Genomic DNA, 21943 nt, shown 5'->3' on the forward strand with positions numbered 1-21943 from the left:
GAGCCCTCTTGCAACACTCTAGGACCACTTGGTCGATACGATGACCCCTGGGAAAAAAAAAACAAATAAACACGCACCCGTGATTTGTCTTCTGGCAAAAAATACGAAATTCCACATTTTTGTAGATTGGACCTTGGAATTTTTTCTATAGGGTTCTCTGATACGCTGAATGCGATGGTATAATTTTCGTTAAGATCCTATGACTTTTAGGGGGTGTTACCCCCTATTTTCCAAAATAAGGCAAATTTTCTCAGGCTCGTAACTTTTGATGACAAAGACTAAATTTGATGAAATTTATATATTTAAAATCAGCATAAAAATCCGATTCTTTTGATATATCTTTTAGTATCGAAATTCCGTTCTTTAGAGTTTCGTTTACTATTGAGCCGGTTCGCTCCTTACTACAGTTCGTTACCACGAACTGTTTGATACTTTACTTAATAAAAAAAAGGAAATTCAAAATGACTGCCAAATATTGAAATAAATGTTTCCTCTGAATATCGCACCTCGAAAGCCTTTTTGAGACGAAAAATTGAACACAATTGTGGTACTTTTGCAAATCTTGCGTCAGAGATGTGTGAAGTGGAAAGTAAGGGGAATAAAATCCTTGAAGTACTTCAAGAATTAAATCCTGAGGTCATCTACATTCAAACCAGAAAATTAAATAGTTAGATACACATCGGTGCGCACAACGCTACTTCCTATCCTTGGGGATGGTATTTTTTCGAGGGGAGGGAGCGAAATCAAGGTTGTCGACCCATAGTAACCGAAAATTGAACATGTTTAAAAAAGAAATGGCAAATGAGAAAAATTGCCATTTGTGCCTGATTACTATACTTAAATATTACTTTAAATGATAACTATTACTTTAAATTAGATTTTTTTTGATAATTTGTTACAGAAACTGTAATAGCTTGAAGAATTCAATGCGCAACCACCTCAGAAAGTTGCAAAACGGTGCAAATATGCCCGATCTGGCAGAACTGACTAGGAGTTCAAGAGCTTAATTTTAAAGAGAAAGGCCAAGTGTTCGCGTTATTCAGTAAAAATACAAAAGTTAATCGAAATATCACAATTAGTTGTATATATTTTTTGCTTTTGTGTTTTTTTATTTGTGCTTTATATTGAACCAAACACAAAATAACCAAAAGAGGCACAGAAGGTACATTTGTCTTTTTTAAACTAGGCCTAGTATTTCATTCTGAAATACTATGGACTATTTTGTAGTCTTTAAAAATCAGGTTAAAAAATTAAGTAATCAGCCTTTTCTTCAGCCTTTTATTTGAAGTCTAGAATTTAATAAATTGGAATGAGGCTTATTTTGATTTTTTTTTTTCTAATAAACTTTTTAACAAACGTATGATAAAGTGCTTGAACTTCATGTCTGATCACCATCCCTTACTCTTTGGGCCAGAGCTGTCAATTCATGAAAGCGTTGGAGGGGAGGGGCTGGTTTTATCGTTTTTTAATAAAGCTACATAACAGCTATTTTTCAAAATCTAGGGGGTGAGATGTTGCTTTTGTAGTTTTCTTAACGGAAATTTATAGAAATTACATTGCAAAACCTAGGAGTCACTCCCCATCCCTCCACACAAAGGGTAACCCTGGTTTGAGGGCAAAGGTTTCATATTTGTCCATCAGTTTCGATTTTTGACTATATTAGCCGGCTACTCATAAAAAAAAAGAGCTATACTAAACTTGTGCTATAGAAACTAATTTTTGCAGTTTCTTCGGACAATTGTCTATGCTTATACTACTAAGTCAAATTTTCTGTCATTACATCACTTATGACTCATAGATGTATTACATATCGATTTTGAAATGTCCCTTGGGGTCCTGTGAACTTCACACATTAATCATGTATATTTCAAAAGATAAGGTGGCAGCACAATATGATGTTGACAACACAATATCTGTTTTAGTTAGTTTGAATGTATTGAATGAGTAAGTTTTAAATCACCCTCACAATGTTTACGCCATATTTTTCTTCGGCTGTTTTATTGTCTAAAAAAAAAAAAAAATGCTGGATTTTCAAATGTAATTGTTCTGTTTGTAGTTTTTATAGTTTTTATGTTTCTTAGAGTTTATTTGTTTTGCTTAAAACGGGTTTGAAGGCTGGTTTACAAAGTAACGAAAGACGAAGCCAGGATTACGAAGTTAAATTCCATAAAACTAAAATAAATATACGACATATATTCTTCCAAAAAATTAAAAAATAATAACATTTTGGTTGAACAACATTTAAAAGCTTCCAAAAAAGCTCTCAATACCGCGTCACAAATGGCACACTCATACCAGAGAATATAATCCTAGCATAATCCAAACCTATTATTCCTTTGTCTTTACCAACTTGTAGCATAAAACTCTTTTATACAGACAATATTGCCGTGGCCATTATGTTCGCAGTATTTTGATTGCGCTTTTACAAAAAAAAAAAAAAATGTTATTGCAGCAAATAGACCTTAATGCCATTCTAGTCTTTTGCTATTTTTTGTTTTGTTCTTTTTTTTTCTTTTGTGTGCATTGTGTTTTTTATATATTCGTGTTTTTTCTTTTAGGTGTTTGGTCTAGTTTGTCTTTTTTTCCTTTAACATGGTTTTTCTCGTTGTTTATGTATTTTTTACTCATTCAATCTCTTGACCTTGTGTCATTAAAATTAATGAATTGAAATTGTTTAATCTATGTTCCGTAGTTGGCAGTTTCTCAAGCAAAGATAAAGACTCCATCCGAAATTAATTTGTTATTTTCTCCATTCAAACATCATGTTTCCTGAAAAAATTGCGTTTTTGTTCTTCTTGTTATTATGATTTTTTTTTGCGTTGCGGTCGATATGGGTAGGAATGTCTCGATACGGCGGGGAATGTCATTTTCTTGGGAAATCGTCATTTTTAGTTCGAGTGAACATCGTTGCTGTCACGCTTAAATGTTGTCTTCAACATTTTCCTGTTTCAGGGATAATTGCTAAAACATGTTTGCCTAACTGTTGTCAAAGGGAGGATCAGCAGAGGAATGTTGATCTGGAGAATCAAAGTGTAGTTAACATACATTGCTCTGCTCATCAGGTCTTTGAGAACAGTGTGAAAATGTTTGATGCGACTTTTTGACGTGACAGTGAGTACATGGAAGGTGAAATGATTTAGGACGTGATGTGAGAGGTATACGTGAAGATTCTTTGGATGCTAGTGATTTGATGAGGAGTAGTTTGTGCATTTGCTTGTGAGTGTGGCTGATTTGACGTGGATGAAATCAGCTCTGGTTGGTGCAGAATACTAAAAAAATGATAAATACAAAAAAAGCCGCGCAGATTTTGGGTAGGAATTTTTCTACTTTTGATAGCGATTTTAAAGATTCATGCTGATCTTTTAATCAACATTTTGATTAAAAATGGTTCTGCTTTTTGTTGTTTGCTGTTTTTAAGAGGAAAGTACCAAAGTTAAGTAAGTTAAATAAGCTAATCAGTGTCCATAATGTCCAATTTCGAAAATTCCAGCCGAATCGGCGCCATCTCTTTGTATACCGTTTGTACACTGAAGTCCAACAATTTTGGCCACGTCAGTTCAGCCCTTAAATGCTCTATGACAAGCTGATAGACAGGGTATGGGGCTGCTACGGGGACTTCAAAAACTACTGGGTTTGAAACTTAATTTAAATTTATTTACTATATATATAGTACCGGGAACCTGGCGGTGAAGCCGTCGGGCCCCGGTACTCGGCACGCTGCAGGCTTCTATATATGGATTCTCATTGGCACTTGCCTTCTAACCCCAGACGTGAGCCTCTTCTTTATGTCATGACGGCAACACAGGGCTCTTACGACCATCCTGGGAAAAAATATGAATTATTCCTTAATGTCCTGACCTATTTATATCGTTCTTGTAACCTGAAATGTCGATGATGTGATATATATATCATAATTATTAATCGTTTAACTTATTTAAAAAAAAGAAATATCACTCAAACAATAAGACATTTCATTGCTAGTTGTCAGGGCTTCCTTCCACGCTTAGTTATATGTTCTTCGTTCATTTTCAGGTGGTAGCAGAACTTTTAAGCTACGTTTTCTTTTCACTCGAGAAAAATGCAAAGTATAACATTCCATGGTTAAAAACTGGAGTACTAAGGTCGACGCCGTCAAATTCAAAAGTTTGCCCTTGCGACTTATGTACAGTCATGGCAAATGCGGGTCTAAGTGATAATTGATGTCGTTGAAAAGTACTTCCAAGTTGACCTTTACTAGAGCCCACTCTAACTCGAGATATGTGAACTTCTTTTCCTGATTTTTCCCCAGTAATTATATTCGCCTTAATTATGTTGCTACATAATTCAGTAACAGTAAGGCAGGTCCCATTACACATTCTTTCTGAAATATTCAAGTTACGCAAAAGCATAACTATCGTATTTTTCTTCATTTTCAAGTCATACGGTGATAAATCTGCTGTTTCAGTTGAATTTAGGAATTCTGGAGTAAATTCAATTCCTCGTTTTTCTTTATATTTTACAGAATCGTAACTTTTATTCGATTTGTATTCTCCTGGAAGGTGATCGACAATTTTCGCATTTATTTTACTAACTTCTTTGCTGATTGTAGCTAAAACAACTCCATCCTTCATTAATTGGAAACTTTGCTTTGAAAAACATTCTCCAAATACTTCCTCAATTAAATTATCACTGAGAATTATGTCTTTCGTTAATTAAATCTTATTATGCTCATTTTTTGGATGATTTCCAATTCCCAGTTCAAGGATGTACTTTGGAAATGCTTCCTGCTCAGGATCAACCCGCATGTTGTTCTCAAAGAAAACATGTTTGAAATTCTTCCAAAGATTACCTTTTTTCTTATTGATAAGTAGAGTGTTTCACTGCGGTTGCTTCGGAGCAGAACTGGTGAACACTGTCGGAAATTACCCCGAGCAACTAAAATTTTCCCACCTAATGGCAAATTTGGATTTGCAATGGACCACAACAACTGATCCATATTTTGTAAGCCATACTTGGGGAGCATGGGTACTTCGTCAAGTAGGAAAACATCTACTTGAGCTTATTCTAAACCTCTGCTTGTATCAAGTCTTATACAGGAAACAGAGTCTGAGGAAAGTGGAACTCTCAAGCCGAAGGTCTTGTCTGTTGCTAGTCCAAATGGCAATAAAGTTGCTGCTATTCCTGTATAAGCTATGCATTGTACTTTTTCATTTTTTCGATACGAAAAAAACCAGATCTTAAGGAAATTTGATATTTAGAAGGGTCTTGCGCTTTGAAGCTCTAATTTTAAATTCCGACCAGATCCTGTGACATTGGAGGGAGTTGCAGGGGGAAACCGGAATTCTTGGAAAACCTTGAAATTGGGGTATTTTTATTTTACGAATAGGTGATCGGATTTTAATGCTATTTGATATTTAGAAGGAATTCATGTCTTAGAGCTCTTATTTCAAATCTCGACCAGATCTTTTGACATTGGGGGAGTTGGAGGGGGAAATCTTGGAAAACACTTGGAGTGGAGGAATCGGGATGAAGCTTGGTGGATAGAATAAGCAAATGTCCTTGATACGTGATAGACGGAATCGTACTGGATTCGCTCTCTTTGGGGGAGTTAAGGGGAGGGGTTCAGTGATTTGGTGATTTTGGTGCTACTGGGCGTGCTAGGACGATGAAAATTGGTAGGCGTGTCAGGGAGCTGCAAAAATTGACTTGATAAAGTCTTTTCCCCAGATTCGACCATCTGGGGGGCTAAAAGAAGAGGAAAAATTAAATTTTTTTTAGTTATTTATAACATATGAGTGGGTGATCGGATCTTAATGAATTTTGATATTTAGAAGGACATCGTGACTCAGAGCTCTTATTTAAAGTCCTGACCTGCATTAAGCCTCTTATTTTCCTTTTAAATCAATCTATTAATTCATAGAATTTTGCTAGAGCTCATACCATATGATCTCTTGGCTCTTAGCTTTTCTTGCCTCGTCACAAGTGCCATATGAGCTCTTAGCTCTTGTTCTCTAATTTGTGAGAGTATTTCCGCCTATTTGTAAGTTTATAATTTTTTTTGTTCTATTGATTCTGGAATGTATTTCTTTTTTCTAAATGTGATTTTTTATTTTAGTATCATCAAGAGCTTACGACTTTCAATCGCCTACGAGTGCCTCAATGCATAAAAGGTGGTCCTCCTCATCGGATTTTTCAGCTCAGGGAATTATGGGGTCGTCAAATTCTTTAAAGTGAGAATCCAATCTTTTTTGTTAATTTTTTTTTTATTTCGTCAATAATGGACTCAGTTTTCCTCTGTCAAACCTAGTATATGCACAGAATTTGATTTTGATTTAGGGATGGACATAGTCCAATTCAGAAGGTGAAATTTTACTTTCTGGTGTAGTTACTGAGATGCAAGCTTGTATCTGTAAGGAGAACAAACAAATTTCGGTGGTTTTTCAGAGTCAAAACCTAGTACAGACATGCTAGAAGTACAAAAAGTAGCATTTAATTCCAGCATAAAACATAGTGTCAAAAGATGGAAAGAAAACGGACTTCAGGAAATTTATTGATGAAGTTTCTCATTTTGATCTATTTCTAGTTCAAATATGAAAAAAAAAGAATTTTTATTTTTTGATTTTCTTGAAATCTTGATAACGCAGAATCTAGCAGAAGACAACTGGTGTGTGGTGTTCCGAAAAATTGCATATTTCAAAAATGAGAAAAAAATATTTTTTCTGGGTTTTTCTCAAAACCTGAAGACGCAGTAATTCAAATAGCTGTACACAAAAAAAAAAAAAAAAAAAAAAAAAAAAAAAAAAAAAAAAAAAAAAAAAAAAAAAAAAAAAAAAAAAATATATATATATTTTGCAATTTTCTCAATAACTTGAAGAATGCAGATGTTAGGTTTTGGCAGAAGACAATTGGGCTGCAGCAATTCAAATAGTTCAACGCTAAAAAGAAAAATATATATTGTGGTAGTCTCAAAAACTTGAAAAATGCAGATAATAGGAAACAAATAGGCTGCACTAAATGAAAAAGCTGTGTGATCCAACAATCAGAAAATTCTCTATATTGTGTTTTTTTTTTCTGGGGCCTCAGAAGACGTAAACTAAGTTTTGCAGGAATGTTTGTTAATAAGACTGGGAATATATTGTTTAGCCTTCAAAATCAAGCAAAAATAATCCTGATAACAAAAGCCCCTAATTTTAGTTGGTGCCGCTTTTGAGAAAAGTGGATATAATAAAAAAAAAAAAAAAAAAAAAAAAAAACTGGGAACGTCGAATTATCGAAAAACCAAATAAAAATGAGATAATTGGTTGAACTAACTCTGCATATTTTATTTAATGAGTAGTGACACAAGAATCTTGCACATTGCTCTGCTGCACTCAAGAAACATGCTGAGTTATAGTAAAGTCTCTAAACGTTCAAATATTAAAATAGCTTTAAAAAACTAATAAAATATCCGTTCCATACTAAAATAACCTAGATCTTTCTTAAGAATTATCAAACGTAAGCAGTCCAGTCATACAAGATGGCATGTTTTTTCTCAAATTATATATATATATATATATATATATATATATATATATATATATATATATATATATATATGTATATATATATATATACATATATATATATAGATGCGTGTATATGTGTGTGTGTTACATAAATATTTTATGTTACATAAAAAAATTATCGCGATGGGAGGGGCACTGTTAACCCCCCTCCTTTTACCACTAATAGGAAGGCGTAGACCAAAAATATTCCTGAGAATCAAGAAGGAATTGGGTGTAAATTTCTACCCGCTCCCCCTCCCCAAAATTCTATCTATAATTGTCTAAAGGCTCAGTAGGTGTTTGAATATTTGGGCGTTAAAAATGCAGTCTTTGGGGCATCTGGTGGGTATATATATCAATCTTATTTAATTTAGATACAAAAAATGTCATTAAATTTAATTTCTTTTGATTTGTTCTAGGCGACTTGGATCAACAAATTCTGGGTCACTGACTAACCTGACTAAGTGGAGTTCTGGAATGCAGAAGCCGGGGTATGTTTTTATTTTCTAAATACATTATTATAGTTTATAAAAAGTCTTATGTTGCTGTTAAGCGTGGTTTTAACAGCTTTATTTGGTGATTGTAATTGACATATGTTTTATCGAAGAGCTATTTTGAATTGTAGAGCACGTTGATAAAACATGGAATATTCTTGTCATTTCTTTTGTCAAATTTGTCATTTCTTCAATTTTTCTGACGAAAATACAAAAAAGAGTGGTTTTTATTTTAAAGTGAAAATATCTCCAAAAAAGATACTAAGGGGAACGAATAATTTAGGGTGCCCTGCCCTTAAAGTGACACCACTGCAGTCAACTGTCTTTCTCTTTAATAAAATCTGTGTGAAATGAAAATTTTACGAATAAAGATATTTTGGTGCTGAAGGCAGGTTTCTACCTATGTGCCACAGTGTCCCAGACGGAGCCTTCTTGTCAATTTTGTTTTGGCAAAAGGGGGTTAAACATTTTCTCATTAAGGATGACTTAGCCTTCGGACGGAGCCTTCTTGTCAATTTTGTTTTGGCAAAAGGGGGTTAAACATTTTCTCATTAAGGATGACTTAAGCCCAAAAACTTGTTCTCTTTTTTTTGGATATATGTCATGAATATCCTTAAATTATATACGATTTTCTTTGGTGTTGGTGGGGGGGGGGGGCTGTTTTCCTTTGACGTTATATGGACCAACAATGGCTTCTTCTAAACTGAACTTGTTGCTTTGTGGATGTCCGTCAACACAATTCAATCCCTTTGTCATATGATAACATATAAATTTATTTCAACACTAGAGCCACAATGGTCATGTATGAAGCAAAAAATTAAGGTAAAAAATCTTGAAAAGAAAAAGACTTCGAAAAAATCGAGTCTGAAATTAATTTTTCTATTCCGAATAGTAGTATATCCAAGTGTTTGAAGAGAGCCTTGAATTTTCGTCAGCAGACCCTTCAGACTCGAGTATTTTCTCTTATTTGGTTGAGTTTTTTCTTCCAAGAATTTTGAACAGTATCGCTCTTCTGAATATAAAATGGATAACGCTAAAGATCTTCCAAAGCCATTACTGGCGCTTAGGGTGTCAATTTGAAATTTCGGCTTCTGGTTCTTTTTTGAAGGGACAAGTAGCAAACCTTTCGCCCAACCTTGCTGCAGCCAATATCGTTGCCTGATCCTCTAATTATCAAGCAGAGCATCAATTCGCAGCGCTAGCACAGTCAAGGCCACATCCGGGGATTTATTAGGGAGTTTTACCCCCCCCCCCCATGTTTGTCAAATTCGTAAAAACGGAACAAAAATGAATATTAACAAATTTGTGATGCACTTTTAAAATTCCTCTGAATGTAAACATACTATATCTGAGAGAGAACTCTTTGAAACTTCCTGTACAGCCCCAAAGAAATCGGAAAAATATTGACACTGAATATCATGCAACACTGCTCGTTCTAAGACTTAAGTACACTTCACTGACTGCCAAAGTTTCATATACTCTCATCTAAAAGCTTCAGTTTTTTAATATTGATGAATGCTTTTAAGGCTGAGAAGGGTGAGTGTCATAAAATATGTACTAAGAAAGAGAAAAAAAGAGACAAATAGGCAGCTTTCTTTAGTTTTTGCCTTATCCTCGAGAAAATAATTGCCTCACGGTCCCCCTCGTCTCAAAGCAAAATTAAGTGACGTCTTAGTGCTTAAGGGAGATTTTCCTTCAGTTTGTAGGATGTTTTATTCAATTGGATAAGAAGTGAAATTGCATCAAGTCCCTTCTGACATGAAATCTTCCATACACGCCATCTGGTTTACCTTAAACATTGGCTTTTGCAGTATATAACACATCACATCTAGATTTTCCGTACCATGATATTCAAATAATCGTAGCAACGGATTGTGTCCATAATTTTACCGTATCACTGTTGAAAAAGAGTATTTCTAGTTTATTTGATCTATGTAATAAAATTGTCCAAGACAAGATTAATTGATGGTGGTAATACAAAAGGCGATATTTGGCACGACTTCAATTTTATACGAAACCAGAAAAACTGAAAAGATTTTATAGGGTTTTTGAAGATGCTGACGGAACAGATGTTCGTAAAAGAAAGATGTCGTGTTCGCCGAAATCTCCCCTAAAATGATTGTTCTTAAATACACGAACACGAAATACAAATCGTTAATATTTGTTACTTAGGGAGATCTTGGAGAACCCAGTTTTGTTTATCCGGGGAAATTTTGGGGAATTTTGGACAACCCTGGAAAATTCAGGGGCACTGTAAGACACGAAGAAAACAACCCTGATTTAAAAAGCCATTTATTAACTATTTGTAAAAGTGATTAAACGGAAAAAAAACGCATTTTGGAAAAAAGAGAAATTTCTAAGGGTCCTAGGAACCGAAAAATATAGGAGAAAACGGATTGAACCGATCAATAGACCTTTCTTTGTGTAAGTCAGTGGGATATAAACCTGATTTTCCAAAAAAATGTTGTATGACGCCCGTCGGTCTACTGCAGCCGCTATATCTTCTGTCAAAAACGTTGTAATTGAGGTGTGCCCAATTGCCTTTATTAGCTTTTATTTGTTTGCTTTTTACTGGGGCTATTATATGGTATCATCAGTTTTTTTCTTTTTACCTTGCTATTCTAATTATCTATTATGCCTTAAATAATTCACAAAAGATGATAATAGTTTATTTATCCCCCACTTATTTTTGTTTAATAGTTTGATGATAGTTGATAATAGTTTATTTTTTAATCTAAATAGTTTTTTAAAGGTGTGTTAAGTATTAAATACTTAATAAAGAATATTTACTTATTTTATTGTTGCCAAGGGTTTTAAATTTTTGTTTAGGCGCAGCTTTAAATGCTAGTACTTAAGGTATATCTTCCCGCTGAATTAGACAATTTTACGACAAGCCCACATTTGTAAGGTGCACCAAAAAGACAAAACACTTATATTATTGAATTCACTGGTTTCAGACCTATCCACTCACCGAGTTATGATTATGATGTTATTTCCTCTTTTTCTTACAGACTGATCTGAATTTACTTAAAAAACAGGAAAATTCCCGTTTTTCCAATGATCCTCGGCCAAATTTCAATATATTTTTTAATCTTAAAAAAAATGCATCCAAATTGGAAAAAAATTATATTGGCAAAGGGTAAAGCTGAGTCTTAGCTATCGAATGATAGGAAAATTGTCATCTTTAGCTTAAACATTAAAAATGTTGGCCTGCAAAAAAATAGCCAAATAAATAACACAGTTTGATCAAATATTTACAAAGATAACGAAAAATACAAAGATAAAAAATTTAACCAAAAATTTACAAAGGGAACAAAATAGAAAACCTCAAACTAAAAATAGTAAACCTTAAAGAAGAATTTCAACTTTAGGCCTACTTTTAAGAATTTATTTAAGAATTTTTATAACACATGAGAATTTTAAATTTATATACACTTGAGATTACGTGAGAATTTCAAAAATATTTGTTGGTATTCAGGGGCTCAATTGTTGCTCATGGTTACATTATTTTGAAAGACTCGTCCTTTTCCATTATCGACATTTATATATAGCCAGCACCAATATTGTCCTTTTGATTGGATCTTTTTTGTCGTTGCTACTAGTCAACAAAGGACGAACCTTTCACTGAATTCTTTGAAAGTAGTTTAAACCTAAATATGGCAGTGCGTCCAAGGATTCATGCTATGAGAAGACTAAAAGTTTCGTAAGTAATATTTCTAGGAAGTTGACTTTCTAAATGTCTGTTAAAACTGTAAGCGTATTGGGTTTGATTAGTAAAAGGACCGGGATATTTATAGATGTTGAAAATCTACTCTGAAATGGTGCTAATAGAAAGAAATGTATGTTGTTTTCTAAAACTGGAAAAGTTTTTTCTCTTTCTTTTTTTTTCGGCCGTAAGACTTTTACGTTTTTTTGCTTTTTTACGCCTTCTGTCAGTGATGCTCAAAGCTCTGTGTGACTTTCCTTGCCTACAATCATGGTATATTACTGTAACTACTACTAACAACAACTCCCGGCAGCACCAAGCCGCCTGGGGTCTACCCAGTTACGTACGCTCTCCCTCCATCCTAATCTATTCAAAGCCTCTTTACACCCTCCAAGGAAGTTCCCATTTCTCTAAAATCTTTTCTTACATCCTCCCGCCCCATTTGAGGGTGACAATCATGGTATCATCACATTAATCTGTTAAATATTGCCCTCAGGCATACGATTCGTCGATGTTGTGGATAATAGGGGGGGGGTTGTCGTCAATTTTATGAATATATTAACGTAAAATTTTACCATTGTCAATCGAAAGATATTAACAGTGACATAGGGTCTGTAATCTAAATACCTTTCTCTCTTTTTTATGGCTCTTGGTATTAACCAAGTGACATATAGCTATCGCAAGTTCTGTCGGTCTGTCTGTCTGTCTGTCGGTCGGTCCCGGTTTTGCAACTTTAGGCACTTCCAGGTAAGCTAGGACGATGAAATTTGGCAGGCGTATCAGGGACCGGACGAGATAGAATTAGAAATAGCCGTTTTCCTGATTTGACCACCTGGGGGTTTGGGGTTGGGGGGGCCTGTTAATTCCGAAAAAAATAGACAAATTGAAGTATTTTTAACTTACGAACGGTTGATCAGATCTTAATAAAATTTGATGTTTGTAAGGATATCGTTTCTCAGAGCTGTTATTTTAAATCCCGACCGGATCTGGTGACATTGGGGGGGGGGGAGGCAAACCTAAAATCTTGGAAAACACTAAGAGTGGAGGGATCGGGATGTAACTTGGTGGAAAAATAAGCACAAGTCCTAGATACATGATTGAAATTCGTATTTTTATCTTGCGAATAGGTGATAGGATCTTAATGAAATTTGATGTTTAGAAGGAATTCATGTCCCAGATCTTATTTCAAATCCCGACCAGATCTTTTGACATTGGGAGGGGTTGGAGGGGGAAATCTTTGAAAACACTTGGAGTGGAGGAATCGGATGAAGCTTGGTGGATAGAATAAGCAAATGTCCTTGATACGTGATTGACGTAACCGTACTGGATTCGCTCTCTTTGGGGGAGTTGGAGGGAGGGGTTCAGTGATTTGGCGATTTTGGTGCTTCTGGACGTGCTAGGACGATGAAAATTGGTAGGTGTGTCAGGGAGTTGCACAAATTGACTTGATAAAGTCGTTTTCCCAGATTCGACCATCTGGGGGGCTAAAGGGAGAGGAAAAATTAGAAAAAATTAGGTATTTATAACTTACGAGTGGGTGATCGGATCTTAGTGAATTTTGATATTTAAAAGGACATCGTGACTCAGAGCTCTTATTTTAAATCTTGACCGGCATTGAGCCTGTGATTTTTCTTTTATATCAATCTATTGATTCTTAGAATTTTTTTAGAGCTCATACCATACCTCTTGGCTCTTAGCTCTTGTTCAGGATTATTTTTCTGAACAATCTGAACAATAAGTGGGTTCACTTATCTTCGATTTTTCTTAAGTGCCACCTTGGAAAGCATGCTCGAAAACGAGCATGTTGGAGAGCCCATATATTCTTCTTCTGCTAAGTTTTTGTTGTTGTTCATGCCTTGCTTTTCAAAAGCTCGCCTCATTCTTCCTAATTCTCCAAACAGAGGGGTAAGAATAGAGACCACAAGAATGATTTTACCTGAACTGACTTTTAAGTGGTATTGTTCTACACGAGAATAACGTGTTCGCAGGCCATTTTTTTTTTTTTTTTTTTTTTTTTTTTTTTTTTTTTTTTTTTTTTTTTTTTTTTTTTTTTTTTTTTTTTTTTTTTTTTTTTTTACCAACTAGATGGATCAGGAATAGACTTTTTTACTAAATTCTTAAGTTTTCCTTTTTTGGGGGAGGGAAGGGGGTAGAATTGTTTCATTGTTTTATAATTCCAGAATTGCTTCTGTGTCACTTTTTCAGTATCTTTTTGTGTTTCCGATCTTTTGGTCATCGTGGAAGTTTCAGTGAGAGGATTAGATTAGTTGTCGTCGTAAATGATTAAGCAAAATAAAAATGATTGTATGGCAATAGTACAACAAAGGCTCCAAGACCCATGTACATGGTTTGTATTTAGGATTAGACGGACATAGGCTATTTTTTTTTCTGTCATTGACCAAAATTTCATTGTTTATTGTTCTTTTTTTATCTCATTAGCATACTTATCATCGGTTTTTAGTCATTGCGATAACTTATGTTGTTACTTCCTTTCATTGTGTTAGGGATGTGCAATTGAAGCTGGCTGAAATTAGTCAATTTTGTATTTAAACTCATAAATATTCAATCCATTGTAAATATTTCAAATTAAATTTCAGTTACATTTCGATCGAAAAATATTGATGAACATTAAAAAAAATTAGCACACATTCCTAAAATTTTGCTTCAAGAGCATGATATCGTTAATGTTTTAGATTTTAGTCAGTTAGTCAGTTAGATTTTAGTCAGCTGCTCATATACTTTCTTACCAAAGAAAGACAACATTTCTTTATTAATCTTTTAGTCGTATCCCCTATGATAGGGGTGATTAAATCGGCTTTAGCATTAACGGCACAAGTATTGCAACGGCGTATCATTTTCTAAAAATGGCGCAGATAGTCAGGGACCTAGTCAACAAAATTCTAACAACCCAGGTTTCAACGAGCCGATGAGGGTTTATGAATTTGTCAGGGCAGAATTCGTTGCTGGATAAGGAACACTGGCGGGCAAAGTGAAAATTCTGTGTGCTTAAAAATTATATAGAAAATTGCCATCTATAACTCAGAGGGCTTGACAGACATCGTAATCAATTAGTCTTTTTAGATAGCATCCGTAGGGGGCAAAGCTTTCAGCTCCATCCAATGAGGGTACAAATGTACTCGCAAATCACTGATTGGGATTCCTCACGTGAACGCTGATTGCTGAGGCAACAAAATATAGGGTATTGATCGTTTTGCAACTACTAGTTGGCTTGCTGTAACACCAAACAAACCAGAATTTGCTTTTGAATCTAGATTCATGATGGACCAACTGTTAAAGATAAGAACTAAAGTGTTACTATTCCTCTCTGCTACCGCAAAAATATACTTAAAATGAAAGATTAGATTCGTTCGGTTGCCTGCAAATAGGGTCATCTCCTAGATTAGAATCTGTTTTAATAGTCATAAATTATTATTACGATTATTCCGAATTATTATTCCAATCTTTATCAGAGGCACTGGTTATAACCAGTGCCTCGGGAGAATTATCGCTTGGGAGAATTTACGAACCATTTTTCGTTTTTGAAGGGCATTTAAGGACTATGCATTTAAGGTCTCATATGCAATTAGAGTCAGAATTAGAAATAGATGAAGAATACCAATAGTATTGAACAAAAAGGGAACAAAAAGAGAAAGAAATATGCATTGATTGAAGCTCATCATCTTTATTTCTCTTCTTCATGTGAAGTTGCATCATAGTTTCATGGAGTAAAAATAACTATTAAGTTGGGTTTATTTAGCCCTCATTTAATTAGAATTTAAATTAGAGGATCCAAATTGCCTCTTTCCCGCATGTTTTCTTTGATTAATGGATTTCTACAGGTCTGGATTCTCATTAGTTCTGTGCTAGAGCTAGGTGTGGCTTGTTCGAATAATAAATATTATTTTATCATGAAAGTTGTAGATAAGAGGTAAAAGCAATTGCATTTTCATATTGTTTATAAGGGAATGATTATTTTCTCGCTATAAAATCTTCTGTTTCATGTTATTGTGGAGTTGACTACGGTAAATAAAAAGTGCTATGTTAGGTAAAATTTAGTAATTTGTTTTTGTAAAATTTATATTTACTATAAAATCTATATCTAAGATAGGTTCACTTCGTTTTCTAGTACTTCATTTTGTCCCTGAGATATTTAAAAATGTCCTTTTCCCAAAAATGTGTCATATCCTCTTTTTTTTTTCTCACAGAAATAGCTGAGAAATGAGCTTCTGATATCATAGTTGGAATTGGCAACATATTTTGCTACCAATGCTACCACCACTAACAACTTACAGCAACACAAGCAGTTTGAGGTCAACGTAGTGCACACGTTCCTTTTCCATCCCAGTCTATTCGAAGCATCCCACGTTACCCACTCACAAGAAACTTCAGTTTCTTAAAGCATGCCTAATCTTAGATGTCTAAAAGTATTCCTTGTAAGAAGAAATGACCATTAAACTATACAGTCTAAATGGATAAAACATTGTTGTCACTTCTATCACTCTCCTTCAAAACTTGTGCTATGTAACATACCAGCTTTTGAAATACTGCAGTCAAGTTGGTCTCTCATGTTTTGACGTGATTGTATATCACTTTTTGGGGGTTCAAATATGCTAATAAAGTATTGATAACTAGCTGTTGGTGTGGAGCTTCGCGCCCCCTAGCCCCCCGCGCGTGTAAGTCGTTACGTGCCATTGTAGTTGTGTAATAGATTGTCAGGTTTACCGACTCTTGAACATACAACATATAATTGTCCATGGGAAAAACAATCCGTATTCAGATCTATACCGCATTTTTCTAATGATTGCCCTTGAATTTTGTTGATGGTGGATTGCTAATCGAATAATCCCTGTGTCCCCGTCGTCATTTATATATCCCCCCTGTGCACCCAGCGTCCCCGTTGTAGTTGTGTCCCTGTGTCCCATTCGTCATTTATATTCCCTGTGTCCCGGTCGTCATTTGTGTCCCGGTGTCCAGCTCTGTAATTTCTCTTTGAGTGTTCCGGTCGTCATTTATATTTCCTGTGTCCCGGTGTCCCAGAGTCATTTGTGTCCCGGTTTGTAATTTCTCTTTGAGTGTCCCGGTTGTCATTATATTCCCTGTGTCCCGGTCGTCATTTGTGTCCCGGTCTGTAACGTCATCTTATAATGACGTCATATACAAAGCCTTATATATTTATAATGGCGTCACATGCAAACCCTCTTTTTACAAAAAACATACAAAAAAAGAAACATGCATGCAACTTATATCTATATATATAGATATAGCATTCAAGTCAATGACACTACTAGTCAAAATGCTCGAGGAGTAGTAAACCAACGCATCCTACCGATTGGCAGATCATTTTTTCCGACCAAATTTTCTGGAACATAAGTCCAGTTGCAGTAAAATCGGTCTACCTCTAATTACCGATCGTATATGGTGCGCACTGAGTGGCATTGAACCACTTGTCTCATAAAAAGTTGCGCTTGCCAAGTCATATTATATTGCATGATCAAAGTAGGTTGGAAATATATATGAGTGACAACTTGTGCTAGTGTCGAAGTAAAAATCACCGACGTCATCTAGCGTTCAGTAATTTTTTTCCTTTTTTGCCTACTCTGAACTGCTCCATGTTATCTTTTTAAGTTTTTTTTTTAAATGTGGAGAATGGTGAAGAAAGTAGAATCCGCTCACCAGTAGGCCTACCAGCTTAAAGTCACCTAACCTACTTAACTTACCAAGATCTTTCTAAGCTAACCCATGTCTACTTTGTCCAGGCTGGATTTGAACTTGAGGTAACTCTTAAAAAAAGAAAAAAAATCTGAACTTTGAATTTCCGACCGATTGAGCCCTCTCGCTGTCATCTAGGACGATTGGTTCGAAACGATCCCCTCGGTAGAGACAAAAAATAAATAAACAAATAAACACACATCTGTGACCACTCCTCTTGGAAAAAAATCGATTTTTTTTTTATAAAGACTTTAGGCCTCTGGAACAGAATTCTTTGACATGCTGACTTAGGTGGGTAATTTTCATCAATATCCCTCTTCTTTTGAGGCTGTTCCTCCATTTTTTTAAATTGGGAATAATTTGTCACGCTTCTTTGTCAGCTTCTTAAAATTCAGTTCTTTTCATGTATTAGCATATATTACTAAAATGCTATTACATTTTTTCTTTTGGGATTCTGGTTTCTGATAGCACAAGTCTACCTTTACTTATAGTCTCTTAGCACAAAGTGTTTAATGGCAATCGCCGGAAAGATTTATTTCTTTGTGAAATAACTTATAACGTGGATGTACGAAGCCAAAAAAGCCTAGTTTTGTGTCAAAGTGCAAGTTTGGACATATCGTTAAGCATTTTTTTTTTCTCTTTGAGATGTTGTAGTCCTTCCTGATTGCGGATGCCTGGGGTCGATTCACAGCTTCTCTGTAAATGTGTTTACTGTACAATGTAGATGTTGTGGATTTACGAAGATGTAACAATAGTTTTCCGACAGTGTAATAAGGTTGCAATATACAAAAAATGACTTATTTTTTCTGTAAAGTTTCTCCGTCAAATTTGCTAAACGTAAGCTGGAAGGAAATGAAATGGTAACCCTTTTGTTCATCAAGAAGTAGCACGTTTGGCTACTCTTCCTGCGAACTTAGAAAAAATTAAAGCTTGGCAATGTTTGCTTGTAAAATGCGAACGCGATTTTCAAAGCAAAACATTATCTTACCTAAGTAACACTTAATTTTCATGATTGCTGATGATTTTCAAGGAGGGAGCTTCAGCCATTGATTTTGACAAAGAGGGGATGGAGGCCAAACAATATTTAAGGGCCGAAATGCTTGACCGTCAAAAGTTAGTTAATAGATTTTCGACAGAAGAGGACGTATATGAGAAGTTCAAAATATGTTTCCATGCCTTATAGCTTTATTTTGGAATACTAACTGAAACTTCCATAGATCTTACATGATTCAAAAATAACTTCTTGAGAAAGTACCATTAATTGGAAGGTAGGGAAGCTTTGGTGAAATAAAATCAAAAACATTGTCATGTTTTCTATTTCCAAGATTGCAGTAGTTACTGTTTCCCTGTTTTTATTTTTTTTTTAAAGTTTTTTTCAACTGAAAGTAAGGAGCAACATTAAAACCTAAAATTAACAGAAATTATTATGTATATGAGGGGGGTTGCTCTTTCTCAACACTCCGCTCTTTACGTTAAAGTTTCTTAGTACTTTAAAAAAAAGCTTCTTATTGTTCTAATTAAACGAATATAGTGTTTATTGCTCCTTACTTTAGTTGAAAATCTTGTTTTTCTTATTTAATTTCTAATCGTTGTTTAAATAATGCCAGAAAATTCGGCTACATCCACACGGAAAAGATCCCTCATCCCCACGGATTTATTCTCTAGACCATTCAATCCTGGTGAAATTTACCCCGGGCAATTACCCTTAACATCTCGACGCCTAAAATTAGAGTCGCCAAAGAGAAAACAAGACACAAGACAAATTTCGTAAAGGAATTCTGGCAAATTCCCCCCAGTGTAAAATTTCACCAAAAAATAAAACAAAAAAAAAAATTAAATTAACCATTATTTGAATTCTAGGAAGAAAAGGGAAAAGGTTCAACATAAAGAAAAAATTTCCAGACTTATGGTAAAAATTACTTATGGCAAGATATAAGACAAATTTCGTATAGGAATTCTGGCAAATTCCCCCAGTGTAAAATTTCACCAAAGAATAAAAAAAAAATTAAACATTATTCAAATTCTGGGAAGGGAAGAGAAAAGGTTCAACACAAAGAAAAAATTTTCCAGACTTATGGTAAAAATTATCCCTCTTAATCCTAGCTATTCCAACGGCTCATTAATGTTAAGTCTCAAAACTAATTCGGTGTTGCTAACACAAACTAGAAAAACAAGTAAAAATTAACAACACTAAAAATAGAAAATATGAATCGAAGTAAAATTGCAGATATTAAAATTTCGAAAAAGAAGGGGAGGATAGAGAACATGCGTTAGGGCAACTGCATTAAAAAGAGAAATATCACGACCATACCTCCAAGCTATACTTCTTAGCCAAATACCTTTCCATTTTTTTTTTATTTGGCTATCTATTGTCTGTAAAACATGGCTTAGTCATCTTAACCTACCATACTCAACCTTTTGAAGCGTCTACATTTCAGAGCCGCACTTGACCATTGTCTTTACCCTGAGCTCTAATATCAAACAGTTCGTGGTAACGAACTGTAGTAAGGAGCGACCCGGCTCAATAGTAAACGAAACTCTAAAAAACGGAATTTCGATGCTAAAAGATATATCAAAAGAATCGGATTTTTATGCTGATTTCAAATATATAAGTTTTATCAAATTTAGTATTTGTCATCAAAAGTTTCGAGCCTGAGAAAATTCGCCTTATTTTGGAAAATAGGGGGAAACACCCCCTAAAGGTCATAGGAACGTAACGAAAATCACACCATCGCATTCAGCGTATCAGAAAACCCTATTGAAAAAATTTCAAGGTCCAATCTACAAAAATGTGGGATTTCGTATTTTTTTGCCAGAAGACTAATCACGGGTGCGTGTTTATTTGTTTGTTTGTTTTTGTTTTTTTCCCAGGGGTCATCGTATCCATCAAGTGGTCCTAGAGTGTTGCGAGAGGGCTCATTCTAACGGAAATGAAAAGTTCTAGTGCCCTTTTTAAGTGACCAAAAAAATTGGAGGGCACCTAGGCCCCCTCCCTCGCTCATTTGTTTCCCAAAGTCAACAGATCAAAATTTTGAAATAGCCATTTTGTTCCGCATAGTCGAAAACCATAATAACTATGTCTTTGGGGATGACTTACCCCCCACAGTCCCTGGGGGAGGGGCTGCAAGTTACTGACTTTGACCAATGTTTACATACAGTAATGGTTATTGGGAAGTGTACCGAAGTTTTCAGGGGGATTTTTTTGATTGGGTGTGGGGTTCAGGGGAGGGGGCTATATGGGAGGATCTTTCCTTGGAGGAATATTTCATGGTGGAAGAGAAATTCAATGAAAAGGGCGCAGGATTTTCTAGCATACTATTAAAAAAAAAAAAAAATGAAAATATAAACATGAAAAAGTTTTTTCAATTGAAAGTAAGGAGAAGCATTAAAACTTAAAACGAACAGAGATTATTACGGATATGAGGGGTTCTAAAAATACCTTAGCATAAGGAGCGAGGTATTTAGAAGGAGATAAATACTTCGCTCTTTATGCTAAATTATTTTTAGTAATTTCAACTATTTATTCTACGGCCTTTCTGATTCAGGGGTCATTCTTAAAGAATTGGGACAAAACCAGTGGCGCCATTTCAAAAAACCTTAGGGGGGGGCCAAAAATCGATTTTGGGCCCCCATCCAGCCTTAAAAATTTTAAAATTTTCGAACATGCCTTTAGGTACCGTACTACCTTTGGGGTTCGCATTTTGCAGCTTATTTAGGGACCAAAAACAGTACCAAAATAGAATATTTACTGTATAAATCAGAAACTTACGTACAGTTACTTCAGCAAAAACGACTCCTCAAACACAAAGGGCGTTTTATTAAAACAGTAAGTAACTTTTTTACAAATGCTGAAAAACTTTAGCATGAAGAGCGGGGTGTAGAGGAGGGGGAAGACCCCCTCCTCTATGGGGGCACTGTGGGGGACTTGGGGGGGGGGTCCGGATTTCTGGCAATTCCGCGAGATCGGTACTTCCTGATGCAAATGGACGATGAAACTTGGCAGGCATATCAGGGACTCGAACAGACTAACTTGAGATTAGTCGTTTCCCCGATCCGACCATCGTGGGGGGAGTGGAGGGATGGGAATCCGGAAACTAGTGGCATGCATAACTTTTAAACGGGTGATCGGATTTCAATGAAACTTGGCAAGTGGAAAGAAATATCGTCTCAGATGTTCCATGTCAAGTCTGGATCTGATCCGATATTTTTTTTTTGGGGGGGGGGTGGAGGCGCCCACCGGGAAACTCGTGAAATACTTGTAGTCGAGGGATTGGATAGGGTACGCTCCGATTCCAGTCGAACTTGATGGACGGGAACCGGCGATGTCAAAGATGTGACTTTTATTTTTTCAAGTCGTGTTCGGCCACAGTAGGGGGCCGGGAAATTGTGTGGCTCGCATATGGGTCAAATGAGTGCAGCGATTTAAATGAGACTTGGAATGTAAAGTAAGCATATGCCCTAGATGACATATTTTACTGTCCGAACCAGATCCGACCACGGTCGGGGAGGGG

The 21943-nt window shown here is 35.4% G+C and overlaps 1 protein-coding gene across 5 annotated transcripts in view; it reads left to right on the top strand.

Moving 5' to 3' along the window:
• The window catches only part of LOC136029527 (echinoderm microtubule-associated protein-like 2), a 137698-nt gene that overhangs the window by 71537 nt on the left and 44218 nt on the right, over positions 1-21943 (top strand). For all 5 annotated transcript variants that reach the window (XM_065707983.1, XM_065707985.1, XM_065707984.1 and 2 more), the window contains 2 exons: positions 6095-6209; positions 7943-8014. In XM_065707983.1, the coding sequence (XP_065564055.1) occupies positions 6095-6209; positions 7943-8014 (187 nt within the window). The remainder of the gene's footprint in view (positions 1-6094; positions 6210-7942; positions 8015-21943) is intronic.

Source organism: Artemia franciscana, chromosome 7, assembly GCF_032884065.1.
Source record: "Artemia franciscana chromosome 7, ASM3288406v1, whole genome shotgun sequence".
In the NCBI taxonomy this organism is placed as follows: domain Eukaryota; kingdom Metazoa; phylum Arthropoda; class Branchiopoda; order Anostraca; family Artemiidae; genus Artemia; species Artemia franciscana.